At 51.5% G+C, this 23,023-nt stretch overlaps 2 protein-coding genes and 1 pseudogene across 2 annotated transcripts in view; 1 reads left to right on the top strand and 2 right to left on the bottom strand.

Moving 5' to 3' along the window:
* The window catches only part of PPP5C (protein phosphatase 5 catalytic subunit), a 28,786-nt gene extending 14,719 nt beyond the window's left edge, over positions 1-14,067 (top strand). The window contains exons 8-13 of the mRNA XM_075847710.1: positions 615-757; positions 1,774-1,861; positions 1,994-2,034; positions 13,037-13,215; positions 13,286-13,367; positions 13,707-14,067. Coding sequence (XP_075703825.1) covers positions 615-757; positions 1,774-1,861; positions 1,994-2,034; positions 13,037-13,215; positions 13,286-13,367; positions 13,707-13,769 — 596 coding nt within the window. The 3' untranslated portion in view covers positions 13,770-14,067. The remainder of the gene's footprint in view (positions 1-614; positions 758-1,773; positions 1,862-1,993; positions 2,035-13,036; positions 13,216-13,285; positions 13,368-13,706) is intronic.
* LOC142697915 (U2 spliceosomal RNA) lies at positions 12,369-12,470 on the bottom strand (annotated as a pseudogene).
* Positions 14,068-17,303: 3,236 nt separating the features above from the next.
* PTGIR (prostaglandin I2 receptor) overlaps positions 17,304-23,023 on the bottom strand; it is an 11,200-nt gene continuing 5,480 nt past the window's right edge. Inside the window, exon 2 of the mRNA XM_075847713.1 lies at positions 17,304-17,686. Coding sequence (XP_075703828.1) covers positions 17,438-17,686 — 249 coding nt within the window. The 3' untranslated portion in view covers positions 17,304-17,437. The remainder of the gene's footprint in view (positions 17,687-23,023) is intronic.

Genomic DNA, 23,023 nt, shown 5'->3' with positions numbered 1-23,023 from the left:
AGCAGAATAGTGAGTGCAGCTCTGGAGTATAATACAGGATATAACTCAGGATCAGTAGAGGATAAGTAATGTAATGTATGTACACAGTGACTCCACCAGCAGAATAGTGAGTGCAGCTCTGGAGTATAATACAGGATAAGTAATGTAATGTATGTACACAGTGACTCCACCAGCAGAATAGTGAGTGCAGCTCTGGAGTATAATACAGGATGTATCTACTCTTAGATTATATGGTGGACAGATATCCTGATCTTCTGAGTATCCCATAACACAGGAAAACGTGTGCCGTCCTCCAGGTCACTGATATGTTTGCCCCTTACACTTTATAACTGGCTGCTCCAGGTCTAGCATTAGTGATTGCCGCTGATCTCTATAATGTGACGTCCATCTGCCTCTGTTGAGGGTTTTCCTCTTCTCTCTGCTATGATTCTTACATGTTGGGGGTTTTCCTGCCGCTGCGCTCCTGTTGGGAGTGAGTAGATTGGGGGGCAGTGACTTTTGCACTTGGTGTATTTGGGGGGTGACCTCTTCGCTCCTGTTGTCTGTGATGTGCGGCGTCTGTCGGGGTGAATATTTCTGTGTATCTCGGTAACGGTGTCACTTATTTCCATCAGGAAACCACGAGACGGACACGATGAACCAGATGTATGGATTTGAGGGAGAAGTGAAAGCCAAATACTCGCACCAGATGTTCCAGCTTTTCAGCGAGGTTTTCCAGTGGCTGCCGCTTGCGATGTGCGTCAATCAGCGCGTCCTGGTGAGCTGACAGGCCGCTGAGGGGCCCCCGGGGGCCAGGACTGTATATAAGCACAAACCATAGACGGGGAGGCAGCACTTCCAAAATAAAAGTGGCTTTATTCCCCCGTGCAGTGCTGGATGGAGGGCCTGTTGGACTGAAACGTTGCACGGGGGAATAAGGGCCGTTATATTTTGGAGGTGCTTCCTCTGTCTGCTCCAGGGGATGGTGGGCCGGGTGCCCACACTGGCGCCAGGGCTGTGTAGTTTACACTGGGGCAGCGGGTATAGGCAGGCAGCGAGTCCTCCTTGTGGTCTGTGGGGACTGATGTGATTGGGCAGGAGACCATCCCTCTTATTAGCCACATTCTGCAGGAGGTCCTGGAGACCCCGCACACTCCGAGGCCGGTGTCGTGTCTGCGGTTTACTGTGTGTGTCTGATTTTTTTATTGCAGTAAAAGGAAAACTTAGCCACAAAATCTCCAATATTAGAGAAGGGGCTCAATAGATCAAAATATCTGAACAAGCAGAAGTGCAGTGTAAAGCATGGTGGTGGGCTGAGCAGCAGCCTGAGCCTCTGATCAAACAGGAGATGAATTTCAGACTCCCAATAGACAATGCAGCTAAGCTGGAGTCACTGATCATAGCTGCGCTCTAAGGGAGCAGAGCTGCAGTATAAAACATAGGGGAGATAGAGCAGCAGCTTCAGCCTCTGATGAGACAGGAGGTGGATTTCAAACTACGACAGACTCCCAGGTGGCGTCAGGCAGGCCCTGAGCTGTCACTCGGGTGGCAGGGTACATGATTAGGACTGTAGGAAATGCCTTGTGGAACTGGGACAAAATTTTGGTCACCCAGCTTTCCCAGAAACCGATAAAACTGAAGAAACGGCAGAGGCTGAGAATCGTCTACAAGCTGGCAGGAGGCGGCTCCAGATATGTGTGTAATCCGTGCTCTGCGGCTCCGCAGCTGTTACACTACAACTCCCATCGTGTTTCAGGCAGCCCCCTGGTTTATGTTGTATCTCCCTCTGCTCAGATCATGCACGGGGGTCTCTTCTCAGAGGACGGCGTCACCTTGGATCAGATTCGTAATATTGAACGGAATCGGCAGCCGCCAGACTCAGGTGGGTCCCTGATGTCACATGATCTCGCTGTATCCGTCCACACAATGGGCGACTGGTTGCTATCGGTTACAGCTCGTCCTCCGTAGCTTCCACTGCTGGTATATTAATCTCACAGCCGTCTTTATTTTTCAGGACCAATGTGTGACCTCCTTTGGTCGGATCCTCAGCCGCAGGTATAGTAAGCCCCGCCCTCCCTTCTTACCCCGCCCCTCCCCAGCATTCTCCTCCGTACATCCCTTCCTTGCAGTCTCCTTCTTTTTTTTTAAATCAGATAATTTTTTTATTGAAGTTTTCAAAATGATATTGTACAAAACATATTAAACAACCCCTCCCCCAACCCCTCCCCCAACCCCTCCGCCAACCCCTCCCCCAACCCCTCCCCCAAACCCTCCCCCAACCCCTCCCCCAGGCACCGTCACAAAGCTCCAAATTAGATAGTTTATGAAGTAGAAATTGTACCGAATATTGAATACATTATTCACAAAATAGCAGGTAGACGACGGGACAGATCATTGTGGAGTCGCTTAATCATGTACGAGCGAGTAACATACAAAGCAGATCAGATACATGGCGGATCTATAATCCTCGCTAGTCCCCCCTTCTCCTCATCCCACCTCTATATACATAACCCCAATACCGTGTAAAGTCCGGCGGTCATACAGAGTCCCTGAGTACATTTTATAATACAGACTCCATCACCCCTGCCCATGGTCCCCGTATGGATTCACATTTTTGAAGCGTTTTGCGCTTTACATCGACAACCTTTTCCAATACAATCATTTTATTCACTTTTGCAATGAATTGGCTCCTCGTCGGCGCGGCGCCTTGTATCCAATTAGTTTACTAGCTATATATAGCAACCTTGCAATAGCCAACCGCTCCAAAGTAGAGGGTGGGGTGTCCATAATACACCCCAAAACTCACTCCATAGGAGTCCCTTGCAACACCGGTCCAGAGGCCTCCTGACTCACCTTCAGTACATCCATCCAGTACGTGTTACCTGCGGGCAGGACCACAACATGTGCAGATGGTCGGCCTCCTCTTCCGCGCATCGGGGGCATATCGAGTCACTCCTTACCCCAATATGAAAAAGACATGTAGGAGTCCTGTATACTCTATGGATAACATATAATTGGGAGAGGCGCCCGGCCTCACTAAGAGAGATATTCAGAACTGCTTCCATGATATCTATCCATTGTTCCTCAGAGATGGGACTCATATCTCTTTCCCATTTATTAGAAGCCGTCAGGGGGTATTTATCAAACAATTTACTGATCAACAACTGATAAATATGTGAAATAACCCCCGGTATGTAACCCCCCCGGTATGTAACACCCCCGGTATGTAACACCCCCGGTATGTAACACCCCCGGTATGTAAAACAGACAACACCCCATCTGTGTGTATTACCAAATCCACCACCGCCTTCTTCTTCCATGTCTTATCTGTAAGTATTGATGGAGGGAACTCAAACTCCTCTTGGATCTGTTATAAATACATCCTCCGGGAGTTACTGGGAGACATAAAGGACACCCCTCACTTTCCAACCCCCAAATCCTTCAAGATTGCCTTATTCCCCCATAAAGGTGTCAAAATTGTGCAAACCCCCCCCCCCCCTCTCTAATAGCTCGGACCTTATCCCATACTTTAGGCATTAGTGTATATGTGGGCGTATTCCTGCCCGCCAACAGACTGACCTCCATAACTGAGAATAGAACCGATGCTCCAACCTGTGCCTGTACGATCGAGCCATTGGATCCCTTTGATATCATTTCCCCCCACCCCTTAAAGTGTTGACATTGGGAGGTAAGAAAATACATCCAAGGGCTGGGCCGGGCCGGGCCGCCGTCATGCTTTGCGCGCTGTACAATTTCTAATCTAATTCTTGAGCGACCCTTCCGCCATATTAGGTCCCTAAAAAGTGCATTAATATAATAAAAGTTGTGTAATGAGATCCATGCGGGGGCGTTATGTGACATATACAATGATTGTGGCATTAGGATCATCTTCATAAGACTGACCCACAACTGTCCGATGTCATTTACACCAGACCATTGTCTTCATTTTATATTTGACCAGAAGGGGTTGCAAATTGAGAGTAACATATTCAGAGGGGAGGTCGAGATCTTGATCCCTAAATATTTCAGATGTTTAATTCGTCCTACAGGTTTTTGATTGAAAAATACTTTATTGACAATCAATCGTCATCATACAAACATTACTGCGACGCAGCGCCAGCCGTGAAGCAGCAAATAATAACAGTCGTCAAACATAACATGGCAGTGTAATACACAGTACAGGCTGACCTATGCTATACATCACACCACACGCTATACACTACACCACATGCTATACACTACACCACACGCTATACATCACACCACACGCTATACATCACACCACACGCTATACATCACACCACACGCTATACATCACACCACACGCTATACATCACACCACACGCTATACATCACACCACACGCTATACATCACACCACACGCTATACATCACACCACACGCTACACATCACACCACACGCTATACATCACACCACACGCTATACATCACACCACACGCTATACATCACACCACACGCTATACATCACACCACACGCTATACATCACACCACATGCTATACATCACACCACACGCTACACATCACACCACACGCTATACACTACACCACATGCTATACACTACACCACACGCTATACATCACACCACACGCTACACATCACACCACACGCTATACATCACACCACACGCTATACATCACACCACACGCTATACACTACACCACATGCTATACATCACACCACACGCTATACATCACACCACATGCTATACATCACACCACACGCTATACATCACACCACACGCTATACATCACACCACACGCTATACATCACACCACACGCTATACATCACACCACACGCTATACACTACACCACACGCTATACACTACACCACACGCTATACACTACACCACACGCTATACATCACACCACACGCTATACATCACACCACACGCTATACATCACACCACACGCTATACATCACACCACACGCTATACATCACACCACACGCTATACATCACACCACACGCTATACATCACACCACACGCTATACATCACACCACATGCTATACATCACACCACATGCTATACATCACACCACACGCTATACATCACACCACACGCTATACATCACACCACACGCTACACATCACACCACACGCTACACATCACACCACACGCTATACACTACACCACATGCTATACATCACACCACACGCTATACATCACACCACATGCTATACATCACACCACACGCTATACATCACACCACACGCTATACATCACACCACACGCTATACATCACACCACATGCTATACATCACACCACATGCTATACATCACACCACATGCTATACATCACACCACACGCTATACATCACACCACACGCTATACATCACACCACATGCTATACATCACACCACATGCTATACATCACACCACATGCTATACATCACACCACATGCTATACATCACACCACATGCTATACATCACACCACATGCTATACATCACACCACATGCTATACATCACACCACATGCTATACATCACACCACATGCTACACATCACACCACATGCTATACATCACACCACATGCTATACATCACACCACACGCTATACATCACACCACACGCTATACATCACACCACACGCTATACATCACACCACACGCTATACATCACACCACACGCTATACATCACACCACACGCTATACATCACACCACATGCTATACATCACACCACATGCTATACATCACACCACATGCTATACATCACACCACACGCTATACATCACACCACACGCTATACATCACACCACACGCTATACATCACACCACACGCTATACATCACACCACACGCTATACATCACACCACACGCTATACATCACACCACACGCTATACATCACACCACACGCTATACATCACACCACACGCTATACATCACACCACACGCTATACATCACACCACATGCTATACATCACACCACATGCTATACATCACACCACACGCTATACATCACACCACACGCTATACATCACACCACACGCTATACATCACACCACACGCTATACATCACACCACACGCTATACATCACACCACACGCTATACATCACACCACATGCTATACATCACACCACATGCTATACATCACACCACACGCTATACATCACACCACACCACACGCTATACATCACACCACATGCTATACATCACACCACATGCTATACATCACACCACATGCTATACATCACACCACACGCTATACATCACACCACACGCTATACATCACACCACACGCTATACATCACACCACACGCTATACATCACACCACACGCTATACATCACACCACACGCTATACATCACACCACACGCTATACATCACACCACACGCTATACATCACACCACACGCTATACATCACACCACATGCTATACATCACACCACATGCTATACATCACACCACACGCTATACATCACACCACACGCTATACATCACACCACACGCTATACATCACACCACACGCTATACATCACACCACACGCTATACATCACACCACATGCTATACATCACACCACATGCTATACATCACACCACATGCTATACATCACACCACATGCTATACATCACACCACACGCTATACATCACACCACACGCTATACATCACACCACACGCTATACATCACACCACACGCTACACATCACACCACACGCTACACATCACACCACACGCTACACATCACACCACACGCTACACATCACACCACACGCTACACATCACACCACACGCTACACATCACACCACACGCTACACATCACACCACACGCTACACATCACACCACACGCTACACATCACACCACACGCTACACATCACACCACACGCTACACATCACACCACACGCTACACATCACACCACACGCTACACATCACACCACACGCTACACATCACACCACACGCTACACATCACACCACACGCTATACATCACACCACACGCTATACATCACACCACATGCTATACATCACACCACATGCTACACTAACAATCCTGCATTCACTAAAGCCAAACAACAAAGCATTACAGACAAGTGATGGGGGGGGGGGGGGGGAGTGGGTAGGAGGGGATAGGGAAGGGGGAAATCACAGGCCCGAAGCTTTATTGAGAGACAACACACAAGAAGGGAGAGTGGGGGGAAGGGGAGTATCAGTCCTCTTCCTCATCGACGTCCGGGCTGTCCCAGGTGGAATAGTCTCTGATCAGGCTGTGGATCAGCCTGCGGCAGTCCTGGACGGACACACTCTCTCTCCGCAAAATCAGACGGTTCCTGGCAAACCATATAGCGTCCTTAAAGCAGTTCATAAGGCGCCAGGCTTCCTGGATTGCTCCATCCGTGGTATTCCCAGGAAATAGTCCATAAAGTACCGAGCGGTACGACAGTCTGTTCCTGGGGACTGAGTCCTTGAGTTCATGTTCCAAGGCTTTCAACAGACCCTGTGCAAAGGGGCACTGCCAGAAAGTGTGCAAAGATGTTTCCTCCGTGAAGGGGCACCTGGGGCAGTACCGGGTCTTGCACAGGTTGCGGGCATGCATGAATGACCTAAGAGGCAGTCCTCCCTGGATGGCCATCCATGAAATGTCCTTGTGCCCGTTGGTCAACCTGCCAGATGACACGTTAGTCCAAACAGTCTCCAACGTGTCGGCATGAAGCCCTGGAACAGACTCCAGTGAGTCCTTTGCTCTGATGTGCTTGTGGATCGTCTTAGGTTTCCACAAGTCGGGCTTAAGACCCTCCAGCTGATGCTCCCTCACAAACCGGACAACATCTCCGTAGAACCAGGGAGCGTGCCAGTTGTAAGGGAAGGAGCTGTCCCACTTGTCCCAGCCAAAACCTCGCCAGAGGGGAAGGAGGAAGTAGCGGGACATGGCCTTGCCCGCAGAGCCGTTTGCTGTCCTCAGAGTCCTACGAACACAGTCACATACAAAAGCGATCCGCAGCAGAGTGGGAATGTCGGGTATACCCTTCCCACCTTTGCGGGGCTCCTTGTACATAACAGTCCGCTTTACTCTGTCCATTTTCGAGCCCCAGATGAAGCGAAACACAGTCCTGGTAATGGCCCTCGAGACCGTGGCAAGAGGGGGCCATGCCTGTGCAGTGTATTGTAGCACAGGCAAGACTTCGTTACGCAGGACCATTGCTTTGCCCTCAATAGTGAGTTGTCTGAGGCTCCACAGTCCGATCCTTTGGTTGACTTTGGCCAAGCGTTCTTCCCACGACTTTAGGGCTGCACCTTCCTTACCGAACCAGACTCCCAGAATTTTGATGAAGTCCGGCTTGATAGTAAACGGGAAGGAGGCAGGAGAAGGCAGGTACCATCTTCCGAAGAGCATGGCTTCCGACTTCCCGCAGTTGACTTTTTCCCCTGAAGCGCGTCCGAACTCCTCGCAGGTCTGGACGAGTGCAGTCACCGAACTCTGGTCAGCGCAGAAGACGGTCACGTCGTCCATGTACAGCGAGCATTTGACCTCGAAGTGTCCTGGACCTGGTGCGGTGATCCCTCTGATCTCTCCATTCTGCCGGATAGCCTCTGCGAAGAGCTCTATAACACAAACAAAAAGGAGAGGTGAAAGAGGACAGCCTTGTCTAACCCCCGACGATACAGGAAAGGGGTCAGTCTTCCAGCCGTTCACCAGCACCGAGCTGTAAATGTCGCAATACATCAGGTTAACATACAAACAGAACAACCTGCCAAGCCGCAGCCTACGCAGAGCCTTACCCATGAATTCGTGAGAGACCCGGTCAAAAGCCTTCTTCTGATCCAGACTGACCAGGGCCGCGTGTGTACGGCGGCTTTGCATGTAATGCACCGTGTCCCTCACCAGGGCGAGACTGTCGGCCACCCTACGGCCAGGAATGCCGCAGGTTTGGTCCGATCCGATGATCTGTCCGATGACAACCTTCAGTCTGTTGGCCAATACTTTGGCGAGGATCTTGTAGTCCACGTTCAGGAGAGAGATGGGATGCCAGTTTTTCAGGTCACATCTCTCCCCCTTCCGCTTATACCAGATCGTGATCATGCCTTCTCTCAAGGACGGTGGCATTCTACCCTCCACCACCATCTCCTCATAGAGCTCCAGCAGGTCCGGACAGATCAAGTCCCCCAGCGCTACATAGAGCTCTGCTGGGAGACCATCACTGCCCGGGGTCCTGCCGGGTCTGAAGGATTTAACGGCAGAGAGCAGTTCCTCCACCGTCAGGGGTACATCCATAGCCTCCGTACCTGCAGGATCAAGATGATTAGTGATACCTGACAGGAATTTATCGGCGGCTTCGGGGTCAGTGGTTTTCCGGGAGTAGAGGCTTCGGTAGTAGTCTGACGACTCCCATCACCTCCTTCTTCCCAGAATGCATGTTTCCGGTCTCATCTCGGAGTTCCTTCAGGGGCGTGTGGCCGGCATGGAGTTTCCTGAAAAAGAACGAGTTACATTTCTCACCCTTCTCCAGGTTCTCCACCTTGGAACGAAAGACAATTCGCTTGGATTCCTCCTCAAAGTGCCTTTTCAGGCCCTTTTTGGCTTCCTCCAGCTCCTTCCTGACGTCCCAGCCACATTGAAGGAGGTCTTGCAGGGATCGCAGCTGACGCTGCATCTCTCTGAAGTCTCTCTTCCTCTCACACGCCTGTTGGCGACTTTTTGCCTGAAAGAAACAACGAAATTCAACTGTAACATATTCCCACCAGTCACAGGTTTTGTCAAAGAAAACGTTATCATTCCTCCAAACATTATAGGCGTCTCTAAGTTCCGCCAGTACCTCCTCTCTTTCCAGCAGGGCACAATTCAGCTTCCAGGAGCCAGGGCCGGGAGGAAAACCGTGGCCGATGGCACCCTGGAAGAGAATGGCCCTGTGGTCAGAGAAGAAGCAGGGGACCATGGAGTGCCCATGCTGCTTGACTGCCCGGGAGGTGAACACAAAGTCAATCCGAGAACGAAGTGAGCCATCGGGTCGGCTCCATGAATAGTTCACAGAGCCGATCCCCATGGAGCCCACAACGTCCTGCAAGAATGCTTCGGTTACCATCTCGATAAGCAGTTTGGAACTGACATCCAGCTTGATTGAAGTGCCGGAACTTCGTCCATCCTCTTCGATGGGGCAGTTGAAGTCCCCGGCCATCACCACTGCCCTAGTGGTGGCGAGTTGGGTCCGCAGGGTCTGGAATAGCTCCAGGCGCTCAGCCTTCATAGGGGGGGCGTACACGTTGATGAGCCTAATCGGCTCTCCTGCCCAGGAACTGTCTACGACCAACAAGCGGCCGCAGACGAGCTCCTGGACAGAGTCAACAGTAAATACGCCTCCCCTAATCAGGATGGCAACCCCTGCAGACTTACAGTCGCCCCCACCAGACCAGTAGGACGGGCCATGGGTCCACTGCCTGGCCAGGTGATGATATGACCTGGAAGAGGGGAGAGTACATTCCTGCTGCATAAATATATCACTCGACTGCTTGGAAAGAAAAGTTCGCACCATCTGACATCTAGTCCTATCTCTAACACTCCTCACATTGAGGCTAAAGATGTTAAGTTTAGCAGCCATGGGGGAGAATAAAGAAGGTTAGTGCAAACGATACACCTTAGTTACCAGTCCGGTCGGGCGGATCCTCCTCGCCTGGCGGGTCCGAAAGATCCAGCAGGCTCTCTGCCATAAATTGTTCCAGGATTGAAGCCACCTGGATGTCTGTTGTGAAGTCGATGACCTCAGGTTCAGACACGAGTTCCTCCACCATCTGCTCCATTTCCTCCTGCTGCGCAAGGGAATCTTCGCAGATTTCCACAACTTTTCGCTTTGAGGAATCAGCAGCTGGGCTGTCCCTCACCTTTCTCTTCCTCTGGATGGCACCTGAGGAGACAAGAGGGGGGAAATCCTCCAGGGAGAGGACTCCAGCAGCTGGAGGGGAAGATGTTAGTGCTGGGGAGAAGGGAGGCTGGGTTGGGAGAGGTGCAGGTGACAGGACCACTGAGATGGGTGGGTAGGAGAAGGTGAGAGCCTCAGTGGGGGTGACAGGGGTTGGGGACGGGGGGGTGGGGAGGGCCGGGCGAGGAAGGGTAGGGAGAGGGGGGGGAGGGACTGTCGTCTTCTTACCATCCTTCTTTTTCCCGGTCTTCTGTGCCGCTGGAGCTCTGGCTGGGGCGGGGTTCCCTCTGGCTGGAGCTTTCGCTGCTACAGTTGCCCAGGATCGATCCCTCTTCGGGCAGTCCTTGTAAGAGTGGGCTGCTTGTCCGCAGAGGTTGCACATTGTCCGTTTCGGGCAGTCTTTGGTCTCGTGTCCTGTTACCCGGCAGGTCTTGCAGGCGTCCTCCTTGCAGTCCTTCATCGAATGACCCTTCTTGCTGCATCTCCTGCAGATCTGCGGCATGTCCGGGTAGTAGATGAGGCCGTAGGAGTTGCCCAGCGAGAATGACTGGGGCAGGTGCTGGAGGCCGTCTTCCGCGCTTGAATCCTTGTTGAGTCGGACGATTACCGACCACTTGCCAGTCCAGAAGCCGAGTCCGTTCAGGATGTGGGTGGATTCCCTCACCACTGTGCAGAACCGCTTCAGGAGCGTGGTGATGTCTTTGCCGGGGGTGTGTGGGTTCCGCATTGAGACCGTCACCCGCCTTTCCTCTCTTTGGACAGGGCAGTTGCCCACAAAGGGAGAGAAAGGGGATTCAGGCCTCGCCGCTTTCACCATCTCCCAGTACCTTCTGCAGATATTGATCGAAGCGAAGGTCACGAAGAACATCCCGGTCATGAAGGCCTGGATGCTGATGGTCTCCGGCTTAGCGAAGCCCTGGTCCAGGAGCATCTTCTGGCAGAACACTTCTTCCGTCATGTCCGGCACTCTCCCGTCCACCTCCTTCAGCTTCAGGGCCACCGTCTGCTTCATCCAGGGCTCCAGGGTTCGAGCAGCCTGGTTCGGCTTCCTGGTGGCCTGTTGGCTTGAGGAGGCTTCAGGAGGAGATGTCCTGGCCTGCGTCCACTCACCTGGTCCATCAGCCTTCTCCTTCTGGGTGGCAGGGTTGCTGGTTGAGGCCATGGCTTCTTCCAGCTGTTCCTGTCGCTTGGGGAGGATCTTCGATAGCTCTTTCCCGAAGGGGGCGGAGCTATGCAAATCTTCTCCTTGCTGGCCGAGGTTCTTCCACGAAATTTCTTCCGCAGCGGTTCCTCGTCGAGCTTCTTCTGCGGCCGAGCTTCTTCGAAGATCCCCTTCAGCAGCGGCTCTTCTCCGAAGGTCTCTGTCGCAGTTCTCCTTCTTCCCGGCAGCGATCTCCCGGAGCTTCTTCCCCGATGGCGGCTTCTCCCTTCTGGATCGTCGTCTTCGCTGGTTCTTCTCCGCAGTTCGTCGCCGGCTTCGTCTGGAACGCTCTTGGATCGCTAAGCTAGTGTTAATAGCCCCCAGTGGTTCTCCGAGCTATCTATCCTTACAAGGACTGATAAGAACAGATACTACACTTGATCTTAGCCAAAAGGCAGAGAAGCGATGGGCAGGAGCACCTCAGAGTGTTCTTTATAAATTTCAACTGGTAGCCCGTCCGCCCCGGCGCCTCATCAGTAGCCATCGGTATGACCGCTTCTTCCAGTTCCTCCAACGTGAGTGGAGAGTCCAGACGTGCCTGGGCGCGGAGGGAGCTGTGCTTTATGTATATCAGATGTAGGCGCTGCACCTGGGGGTATATAGGCCGGAATAAAAGTCTCTCAGAACTTCTACAACTTCCAAGTCCTCTGTAACCAGATGTCCCTCCGCCGTTTATAAAGCAGTGATCTGTGTCACCCCTGTTGTGCCTTCGCCAGCATGTGACCAGCCTTCTCTCCTTCTTCAAAGGTATTCTGTGCAAAAAACTGCCGTTTTCTGCTCGCTGCAGCGAACGGATGTCCATGAAGTGCCTCTTGTGCTCTTCACAAACTCATTTGCTGCCCCGCAGTAGGATTTACTATAAATGCCGCTCCTGCCTTACGCGTTTCTTCATGTAGTCTCGCGTCCTCCACCCTAGTAGCTGTTTTGTGTCTCCTTCTTACCATAATTCTCGGCTCCTTTTGTCTCCTAACAGGACGGGCGTTCCCCCAGTAAGCGGGGTGTGAGCTGTCAGTTTGGCCCCGACGTGTCCCGCAGGTTCCTGGAGGAGAACGGTCTGGATTACATTATCCGCAGTCACGAGGTGAAGGCTGAAGGCTATGAAGTGACCCACAATGGCCTCTGTGTGACCGTGTTCTCTGCTCCCAACTACTGGTAAGACTGGCGGTGATCACCGGCCTCATCCTCTGTGTGTTCAATCTCTGACTCTTTATTTCCACCACAGTGACCAGATGGGTAACAAAGGAGCGTACATACATCTCAGCGGCTCCGACCTGAAGCCCAAATTCCACCAGTTTGATGCCGTGGTAAGTACCCTTTCCCCATTAGTCACAGCAGTGCCGAGTCCCCCCCCCCATTAGTCACAGCAGTGCCAAGCTCCTCCCACCCCTGTGATCCTACATCTCTATGGCCTGGGGTGACCCTGCTTTTCTGAGCCCGGGTGGGTGGGGTGGTCCCTGACCTCATGTGACCCTGCTCCTCTGTGTCGGGGGAGGGGTGATTTTGCCCGGCCTTTGTGACTAGTGATGTATTTGGATCTGTTTACACTTCGCTGTTACATCCAGTAATAATCAGACCCGTTATAAGTTATCGCTGTCACGTGTGAGCGGAGCCGCAGTAACTGTACCTCGCGCCTCTCTCCACAGCCGCACCCCAATGTAAAGCCCATGATGTACGCCAACTCGCTGCTCCAGATGGGAATGATGTGAGGAGGATCCCGCCGCCCCCGGGAGGACATTCATAGGGGCTGTCCCAGTATTTGCCCCGGTTATTTCCGGATCCTGAGGGGCAATACAGAAATGAGAGGAATATTTTTATTACCAGAGAAGATGAGCAGTGGGGGGGAGTGGGGCGCGTGTTGTGTGTGCGGGGGGGTCGTGTCCGCTATAAACGCACAGTGATCCTGCCGCCCCCTCCCCTCCTGTATATCCCGTGTCTCCTCCATGCCCCGCCCCCTGCGCTGTCTGTAATTACTTTGCTTCTAATAAAGGGTCTGATTACACCACAGCTGACGTCATCTTAATATGCAAATTAGCGGCAGCTCGCTGCGCATCCGGATCATCGCTAATTTACAGACGTGACGCAATGACGGGCTCCGCCCACATGCTATGGCTGTCGCGTCCTGCCGAAGTCTCATCCACTGTCTGCTACTGGAAGCAACGCACCGGACCCACAGAGATCAGCGGCAGCTTCCAACTCCCAGGACGCTGCTCCGCTCTGGGCTTGTGGTTGCTGTAGCTGCAGTTTCAGCATTCAGACACTAGATGGCAGCGCAGTCTTAAAGATCGTTGCCGGGTCCAAGCTGTAAAATCCCAAATAAGGGGTCACTGGACGACCCTGCGCTGCCGGTGGAGGTTCCTGTGGCCTTAGTCTGGGGTCGCTTCTTGATTTCCTGGCTTAATCTATGCAGTAAATTGTGCTGCTGTTTTGTTTTGGTTTTTTTAAAGCTGCAGTGTCCCATTTCTGATGAATATCCGATGACAGTGGGGACGACTTTATATTTGGACTGTGATAGAACTGAGCTGATACTTGCGCGGTTTATTATGGCGGTAGCGCTGCGGCTTTCAGCTGTATCGGGGCGTATGATCAGACAGGAATCCGTCGCCCGGTTATTCTGGTACCTTCAGCTTTTTTTTAGGGGTTTCCTCCCAGGGTCCGACCTACATGAAAATGATTGTAAACTCCAGGATGAGGCATCTGCAGTGCTAGAACCAGGGTACATGTGGGCTCAGCGAGCGGTTATTATTGTGTGCTGGGATGTTTCTGCCACTGCAGCTCTGCATGTGACTAGAGTAGAAGATGTGATGTAACAGCATATAGATTTATACCTGTCCTAGTAGCAGCAGAAAGAAGTTTATTATTTAAAGCGGTATCCCATTAATCAATTTCAATACTAAAAATCCAGAAATATTGTAAATCGCTTTTTTTAAATAATTTCCAAGATATAAGCATACCTTTTCATCATTTATTTTTGCCTACTGCAGGCTCTGCTCCTTCCCTGACAAGCAGGCCAGAAAGCTATTCCTATTGGCTGCTCTGCAGTGGGCGGAGGATCACTATGCAGAGACCAGGCAGTGAGGAGAGTGACTGAGCATGCTCCTCCACCAGCACTCAGCTCATTAGGTAGACGTGCACAGTGCCGTACACCAGGGGGCGCCATACTATGGAAGTAAATGTCACTGGATTGTTTTATTAACAGTGTGTAAATGGCGACCAATATTCATGTCACATCTCTGTAACCTCCCTGGTGGTCTAGGGGATGAGGGGTCTTGGCATATCCACAGTACTCAATGTGATCAGACTCACACGAGACCCTCAAAAATCAACGTCCTGGGGGGAGATCTTGACCTATGACCTCGGTGCCTTCAGGTAGTGGTGCCCCCGGACATTGCGGGACGGGGCCGCGGTCATCAGTATTGAATGGGGTTATAGGGTGAACTGAAATGGTTAAAATAAAGTTTGATGAGACGCTCCGGGCAGCGGGGGAGGGGGGTGATTATCTGATCGTTGCCGCAGCAACTGAGCGGCTCTGTTAACGTGACATGATGAATTCCTGGAGACGTCTACTGAGTGACAACAGGGACAATAGCGCGCACAATAATCATAGGGGGAGCGGCGGAGAACCCTGAGTGTGATCCCCCCTCTAATCCCTGGTGGTCTGGAGTAAAATACGGGGGGGGGGAGGCTCAGAAAGCGGCATCAGCGCCACGTCCATCCGATACCACAGACCCGATCCCTCCACCGCATGGATCATGTGACCGCGCCGTGTCTGTAGGTGGCGCTGTCCTCGTGGTGGGTTAGTAGGGGCGGCACAGCGCATGATCATAGACTCTGGGGGACTTTGACGCGAGTTATGGATTACGGAGACGCTCTGGGGCACAGGAAGGGTTAACCCCTTAACAACATGTCACGTACTGATACATGGCGGGCACACGGGCTGAGCGCTCCGTACTCGGCGGGTGACCGTTGTGTTATACAGCCGACGCCTCACTGCAGCGGGCGGAACCAAAGATCACGGATTCCACCTGATTAACACCTTAAATGCCACGGTCAATCGTGACCGCATCATTTATATTGTTAGAATCGGGGGGGGCGCCCCCTCAAACACGCCATCGCGCCCCCCTGCGGCACAACCGGCCGTTTACACTGGTTGTCATGGCAGCCTGGGGGCCTAATGAATCCCCCCTGGTCCGCCATCTTTGTACTCCTCTGAGGCCCTGCCTCTTCAAAGGAGACTGTCCGAATCACGATGGGACCGCTGCTTCAAGTCCCCCGGGGGGGGGGAGGGGGGGACTAATAATAAAATATTCTTATAAAGTTCCAAAAAAAATATAAAAAGTTTAAAAAAAAACTTTTCCCGTTTTTTCCTTAAAGTAATGAAAAACCAAAGTTAACATAACTGGTCTCGCCGCGTCCGTAAAAGTCCGAACTATCACAATATGGCGTTATTCAAACCGCTCGGTGAACGCCGTAAAAAAATCTGTATAAAACACGCAAATTGCTGTTCTTTGTCACATGTACCCGTGAAAACGGCAGCTCGCCCCCCAACGAAGCCCCCACAGCGCTAAAGTGACGGAGAGATAAACGTTCTGGCTCAGAATTTGGCGACACATTTTTATTTATTTTTTTCGCAAATACTTTTATTTTTTTAAATGTGGTAAAACTTAAAACAAAACATAAATTCTGTGTCGCCGCGATCGTATCAGCTGTAGAGTAAGGTGAATGTCGTTGTTACCGCCTGATGGACGCGGGGGGAGGTCCTTGGGTGGGTGGAGGTCCTCGGGCAGGGGGAGGTCCTCGGATGTGTGGGCGGGGGAGGTCCTCGGGTGTGAGGGCGGGGGGAGGTCCTCGGGTGGGGGAGGTCCTAGGGCGGGGGGAGGTCCTCGGGCGGGGGGGCGGTCCTCGGGTGTGTGGGTGGGGGGAGGTCCTCGGGCGGGGGGGCGGTCCTCGGGTGTGTGGGTGGGGGAGGTCCTCGGGTGTGAGGGCAGGGGGAGGTCCTCGGGTGTGTGGGCGGGGGGAGGTCCTCGGGCTGGGGGGCGGTCCTCGGGTGGGGGGGGTCCTCGGGGGGAGGTCCTCAGGTGTGAGGGCGCGGGGAGTCCTCGGGCGGGGGAGGGCTGCGGACTTTTCTGCACCATTAACCCTTCGGTCCACACTGTAGTGACGTTTATTCCTATGACGTCCCGGCGTCCGTGCTGCGCATATTAACACTGTGTTGTTGTGTGGCTGATAACAGAGAATCTCACTGTATAAATAAGACAATTTTAGTCCATGTAACAGACCAATCCACACAAGTGCTCGGCCCCTGCAGACCGTCGCTCCCCTCAGCTGGCGTCTCTTCTGCTGCGGAGGATTCTGGGACTTTTCTCCCTGGGATCTCTCAGGATCTGGGCTCGGGGGTCGTGGGGCTGATGGTTCCGGTCTCCGCAGGGGCCAGGGCCGGTTTGGTTGGTTTGTTCCAGGCCGTGCAGAGCAGAGAGCGGAGTTTGCGGAACACAGATCCTCGGAATATGATGAAGATCCAGGGGTCCAGGATGGGGTTCAGAGCGCTGAACCTGAAGGCCATCAGATCACCCGATTCATCCAAGGGATCGTCGCTGTTATAGAGGGCGCCCAGGAACGCACGCAGCTGTGGACAAAACCATGGACATGTCAGGTGTGGCAATGCTCTGCAGGAGATAGAGGGGAGCAATGCTCTGCAGGAGATAGAGGGCAGCAATGCTCTGCAGGAGATAGAGGGGAGCAATGCTCTGCAGCAGATAGAGGGGAGCAATGCTCTGCAGGAGATAGAGGGGAGCAATGCTCTGCAGGAGATAGAGGGGAGCAATGCTCTGCAGGAGATAGAGGGGAGCAATGCTCGGCAGGAGATAGAGGAGAGCAATGCTCTGCAGGAGATAGAGGGGAGCAATGCTCTGCAGCAGATAGAGGGGAGCAATGCTCTGCAGGAGATAGAGGGGAGCAATGCTCTGCAGGAGATAGAGGGGAGCAATGCTCTGCAGGAGATAGAGGGGAGCAATGCTCGGCAGGAGATAGAGGAGAGCAATGCTCTGCAGGAGATAGAGGGGAGCAATGCTCTAAAGCAGATAGAGGGGAGCAATGCTCTGCAGGAGATAGAGGGAAGCAATGCTCGGCAGGAGATGGAGGAGAGCAATGCTCTGCAGCAGATAGAGGGGAGCAATGCTCTGCAGGAGATAGAGGGGAGCAATGCTCTGCAGAAGATAGAGGGGAGCAATGCTCTGCAGGAGATAGAGGGCAGCAATGCTCTGCAGGAGATAGAGGGGAGCAATGCTCTGCAGGAGATAGAGGGGAGCAATGCTCTGCAGCAGATAGAGGGGAGCAATGCTCTGCTGGTAATAGAGGGGTGCAATGCTCTGCAGGAGATAGAGGGGTGCAATGCTCTGCAGAAGATAGAGGGGAGCAATGCTCTGCTGGAGATAGAGGGGTGCAATGCTCTGCTGGAGATAGAGGGGAGCAATGCTCTGCAGGGGATAGAGGGGAGCAATGCTCTGCAGCAGATAGAGGGGAGCAATGCTCTGCAGGAGATAGAGGGGAGCAATGCTCTGCAGGAGATAGAGGGGAGCAATGCTCTGCAGGAGATAGAGGGGAGCAATGCTCTGCAGGAGATAGAGGGGTGCAATGCTCTGCTGGAGATAGAGGGGTGCAATGCTCTGCTGGAGATAGAGGGGAGCAATGCTCTGCAGGAGATAGAGGGGAGCAATGCTCTGCTGGTAATAGAGGGGTGCAATGCTCTGCAGGAGATAGAGGGGAGCAATGCTCTGCTGGAGATAGAGGGGAGCAATGCTCGGCAGGAGATAGAGGAGAGCAATGCTCGGCAGGAGATAGAGGAGAGCAATGCTCTGCAGCAGATAGAGGGGAGCAATGCTCTGCAGGAGATAGAGGGGAGCAATGCTCGGCAGGAGATAGAGGGGTGCAATGCTCTGCTGGAGATAGAGGGGAGCAATGCTCTGCAGGAGATAGAGGGGAGCAATGCTCTGCAGGAGATAGAGGGGAGCAATGCTCTGCAGCAGATAGAGGGCAGCAATGCTCTGCAGGAGATAGAGGGGAGCAATGCTCTGCAGCAGATAGAGGGGAGCAATGCTCTGCAGCAGATAGAGGGGAGCAATGCTCTGCTGGTAATAGAGGGGTGCAATGCTCTGCAGGAGATAGAGGGGAGCAATGCTCTGCAGGAGATAGAGGGGTGCAATGCTCTGCAGAAGATAGAGGGGAGCAATGCTCTGCTGGAGATAGAGGGGTGCAATGCTCTGCAGAAGATAGAGGGGAGCAATGCTCTGCTGGAGATAGAGGGGAGCAATGCTCTGCAGGAGATAGAGGGGTGCAATGCTCTGCTGGAGATAGAGGGGAGCAATGCTCTGCTGGAGATAGAGGGGTGCAATGCTCTACAGTAGATAGAGGGGTGCAATGCTCTGCAGGAGATAGAGGGGTGCAATGCTCTGCAGAAGTTAGAGAGGAGCAGTTCTTCTCTGGAAATAGAAGGGAGCAATTCTCTGCAGAAGAGAGGTGCAATGCTCTGCTGGAGATAAAGGGTTCAATGCTTTAGACAAACCCCTATACCTGATTAACCAAAATCTATTGCCAACACACCGAGATCTACAAGTACCCCAATACTGCAGGGGGGCTCCACATAGACCTGCATCCACACCTCGTATCCTGCACCCCAAGTGTCAGTGTCATTATCCTGCACCCCAAGTGTCCATGTCATTATCCTGCACCCCAAGTGTCCGTGTCATTATCCTGCACCCCAAGTGTCCATGTCATTATCCTGCACCCCAAGTGTCCGTGTCATTATCCTGCACCCCGAGTGTCCGTGTCATTATCCTGCACCCCGAGTGTCCGTGTCATTATCCTGCACCCCAAGTGTCAGTGTCATTATCCTGCACCCCAGGTGTCCGTGTCATTATCCTGCACCCCAAGTGTCAGTGTCATTATCCTGCACCCCGAGTGTCCGTGTCATTATCCTGCACCCCGAGTGTCCGTGTCATTATCCAGTACCCCGAGTGTCTGTCATTATCCTGCACCCCAGGTGTCCGTGTCATTATCCTGCACCCCAAGTGTCCGTGTCATTATCCTGCACCCCGAGTGTCCGTGTCATTATCCAGTACCCCGAGTGTCCGTGTCATTATCCTGCACCCCGAGTGTCCGTGTCATTATCCTGCACCCCGAGTGTCCGTGTCATTATCCAGTACCCCGAGTGTCTGTGTCATTATCCTGCACCCCAAGTGTTCGTGTCATCCTGCACCCCAAGTGTCCGTGTCATTATCCAGTACCCCAAGTGTCCGTGTCATTATCCAGTACCCCGAGTGTCATCCTGTACCCCAAGTGTCAGTGTATCATTATCCTGTACACCAAGTGTCAGTGTGATTATCCTGCACCCCAAGTGTCAGTGTATCATCCTGTACCCCAAGTGTCATTATCCTGTACCCCAAGTGTCAGTGTCATTATCCTGCACCCCAAGTGTCAGTGTATCATCCTGTACCCCAAGTGTCATTATCCTGTACCCCAAGTGTCAGTGTCATTATCCTGCACCCAAAGTGTCATTATCCTGTACCCCAAGTGTCTATCCTGTACCCCAAGTGTCAGTGTATCATTATCCTGCACCCCAAGTGGCAGTGTCATTATCCTGTATCCCAAGTGTCAGTGTATCATTATCCTGTACCCCAAGTGTCATTATCCTTTCCCCCAAGTGTCAGTGTATCATTATCCTGCACCCCAAGTGTCCGTGTATCATTATCCTGTACCCCAAGTGTCCATGTATCATTATCCTGTACCCCAAGTGTCAGTGTCATTATCCTGTACCCCAAGTGTCATTATCCTGTATCCCAAGTGTCAGTGTATCATTATCCTGTACCCCAAGTGTCATTATCCTGCACTCCAAGTGTCATTATCCTGCACCCCAAGTGTCATTATCCTGCACCCCAAGTGTCATTATCCTGTACCCCAAGTGTCCATGTATCATTATCCTGTACCCCAAGTGTCAGTGTATCATTATCCTGCACCCCAAGTGTCAGTGTCCTTATCTTGTACCCCAAGTGTCCGTGTATCATTATCCTGTACCCCAAGTGTCAGTGTATCATTATCCTGCACCCCAAGTATTAGTGTCCTTATCCTGTACCCCAAGTGTCAGTGTATCATTATCCTGCACCCCAAGTGTCAGTGTATCATTATCCTGTACCCCAAGTGTCATTATCCTGCACCCCAAGTGTCATTATCCTGTATCCCAAGTGTCAGTGTATCATTATCCTGTACCCCAAGTGTCATTATCCTGCACCCCAAGTGTCATTATCCTGCACCACAAGTGTCATTATCCTGTACCCCAAGTGTCTGTGTATCATTATCCTGTACCCCAAGTGTCAGTGTCATTATCCTCTACCCCAAGTGTCCGTGTATCATTATCCTGTACCCCAAGTGTCAGTGTATCATTATCCTGCACCCCAAGTGTCAGTGTCCTGCACACCAAGTGTCATTATCCTGCACCCCAAGTGTCATTATCCTGTACCCCAAGTGTCCGTGTATCATTATCCTGTACCCCAAGTGTCAGTGTCATTATCCTCTACCCCAAGTGTCCAGTGTATCATTATCCTGCACCCCAAGTGTCAGTGTCCTTATCCTGTACCCCAAGTGTCAGTGTCCTTATCCTGTACCCCAAGTGTCAGTGTATCATTATCCTGCACCCCAAGTGTCAGTGTATCATTATCCTGTACCCCAAGTGTCATTATCCTGCACCCCAAGTGTCATTATCCTGTATCCCAAGTGTCAGTGTATCATTATCCTGTACCCCAAGTGTCATTATCCTTTCCCCCAAGTGTCAGTGTATCATTATCCTGCACCCCAAGTGTCATTATCCTGCACCCCAAGTGTCATTATCCTGTACCCCAAGTGTCTGTGTATCATTATCCTGTACCCCAAGTGTCCGTGTCATTATCCTCTACCCCAAGTGTCAGTGTATCATTATCCTGCACCCCAAGTGTCAGTGTCCTTATCCTTTCCCCCAAGTGTCAGTGTATCATTATCCTTTCCCCCAAGTGTCAGTGTATCATTATCCTGCACCCCAAGTGTCAGTGTCCTGCACACCAAGTGTCATTATCCTGCCACCCCAAGTGTCATTATCCTGTACCCCAAGTGTCCGTGTATCATTATCCTGTACCCCAAGTGTCAGTGTCATTATCCTCTACCCAAGTGTCAGTGTATCATTATCCTGCACCCCAAGTGTCAGTGTCCTTATCCTGTACCCCAAGTGTCAGTGTCCTTATCTTGTACCCCAAGTGTCAGTGTATCAGTTATCCTGCACCCCAAGTGTCAGTGTCCTTATCCTGTACCCCAAGTGTCAGTGTATCATTATCCTGTACCCCAAGTGTCATTATCCTTTCCCCCAAGTGTCAGTGTATCATTATCCTGCACCCCAAGTGTCATTATCCTGCACCCCAAGTGTCATTATCCTGTACCCCAAGTGTCTGTGTATCATTATCCTGTACCCCAAGTGTCAGTGTCATTATCCTCTACCCCAAGTGTCAGTGTATCATATCCTGCACCCCAAGTGTCAGTGTCCTTATCCTGTACCCCAAGTGTCAGTGTATCATTATCCTTTCCCCCAAGTGTCAGTGTATCATTATCCTGCACCCAAGTGTCAGTGTCCTGCACACCAAGTGTCATTATCCTGCACCCCAAGTGTCATTATCCTGTACCCCAAGTGTCCGTGTATCATTATCCTGTACCCCAAGTGTCAGTGTCCTTATCCTGTACCCCAAGTGTCAGTGTCCTTATCTTGTACCCCAAGTGTCAGTGTCATTATCCTCTACCCCAAGTGTCAGTGTATCATTATCCTGCACCCCAAGTGTCAGTGTCCTTATCCTGTACCCCAAGTGTCAGTGTCCTTATCTTGTACCCCAAGTGTCAGTGTATCATTATCCTGCACCCAAGTGTCAGTGTCCTTATCCTGTACCCCAAGTGT

Source organism: Rhinoderma darwinii (assembly GCF_050947455.1).
Source record: "Rhinoderma darwinii isolate aRhiDar2 chromosome 8 unlocalized genomic scaffold, aRhiDar2.hap1 SUPER_8_unloc_1, whole genome shotgun sequence".
Classification (NCBI taxonomy): Eukaryota; Metazoa; Chordata; class Amphibia; order Anura; family Rhinodermatidae; genus Rhinoderma; species Rhinoderma darwinii.
Note: the sequence above shows the minus strand (reverse complement) of the source record. Positions and strands in the feature narration are given on the sequence as shown.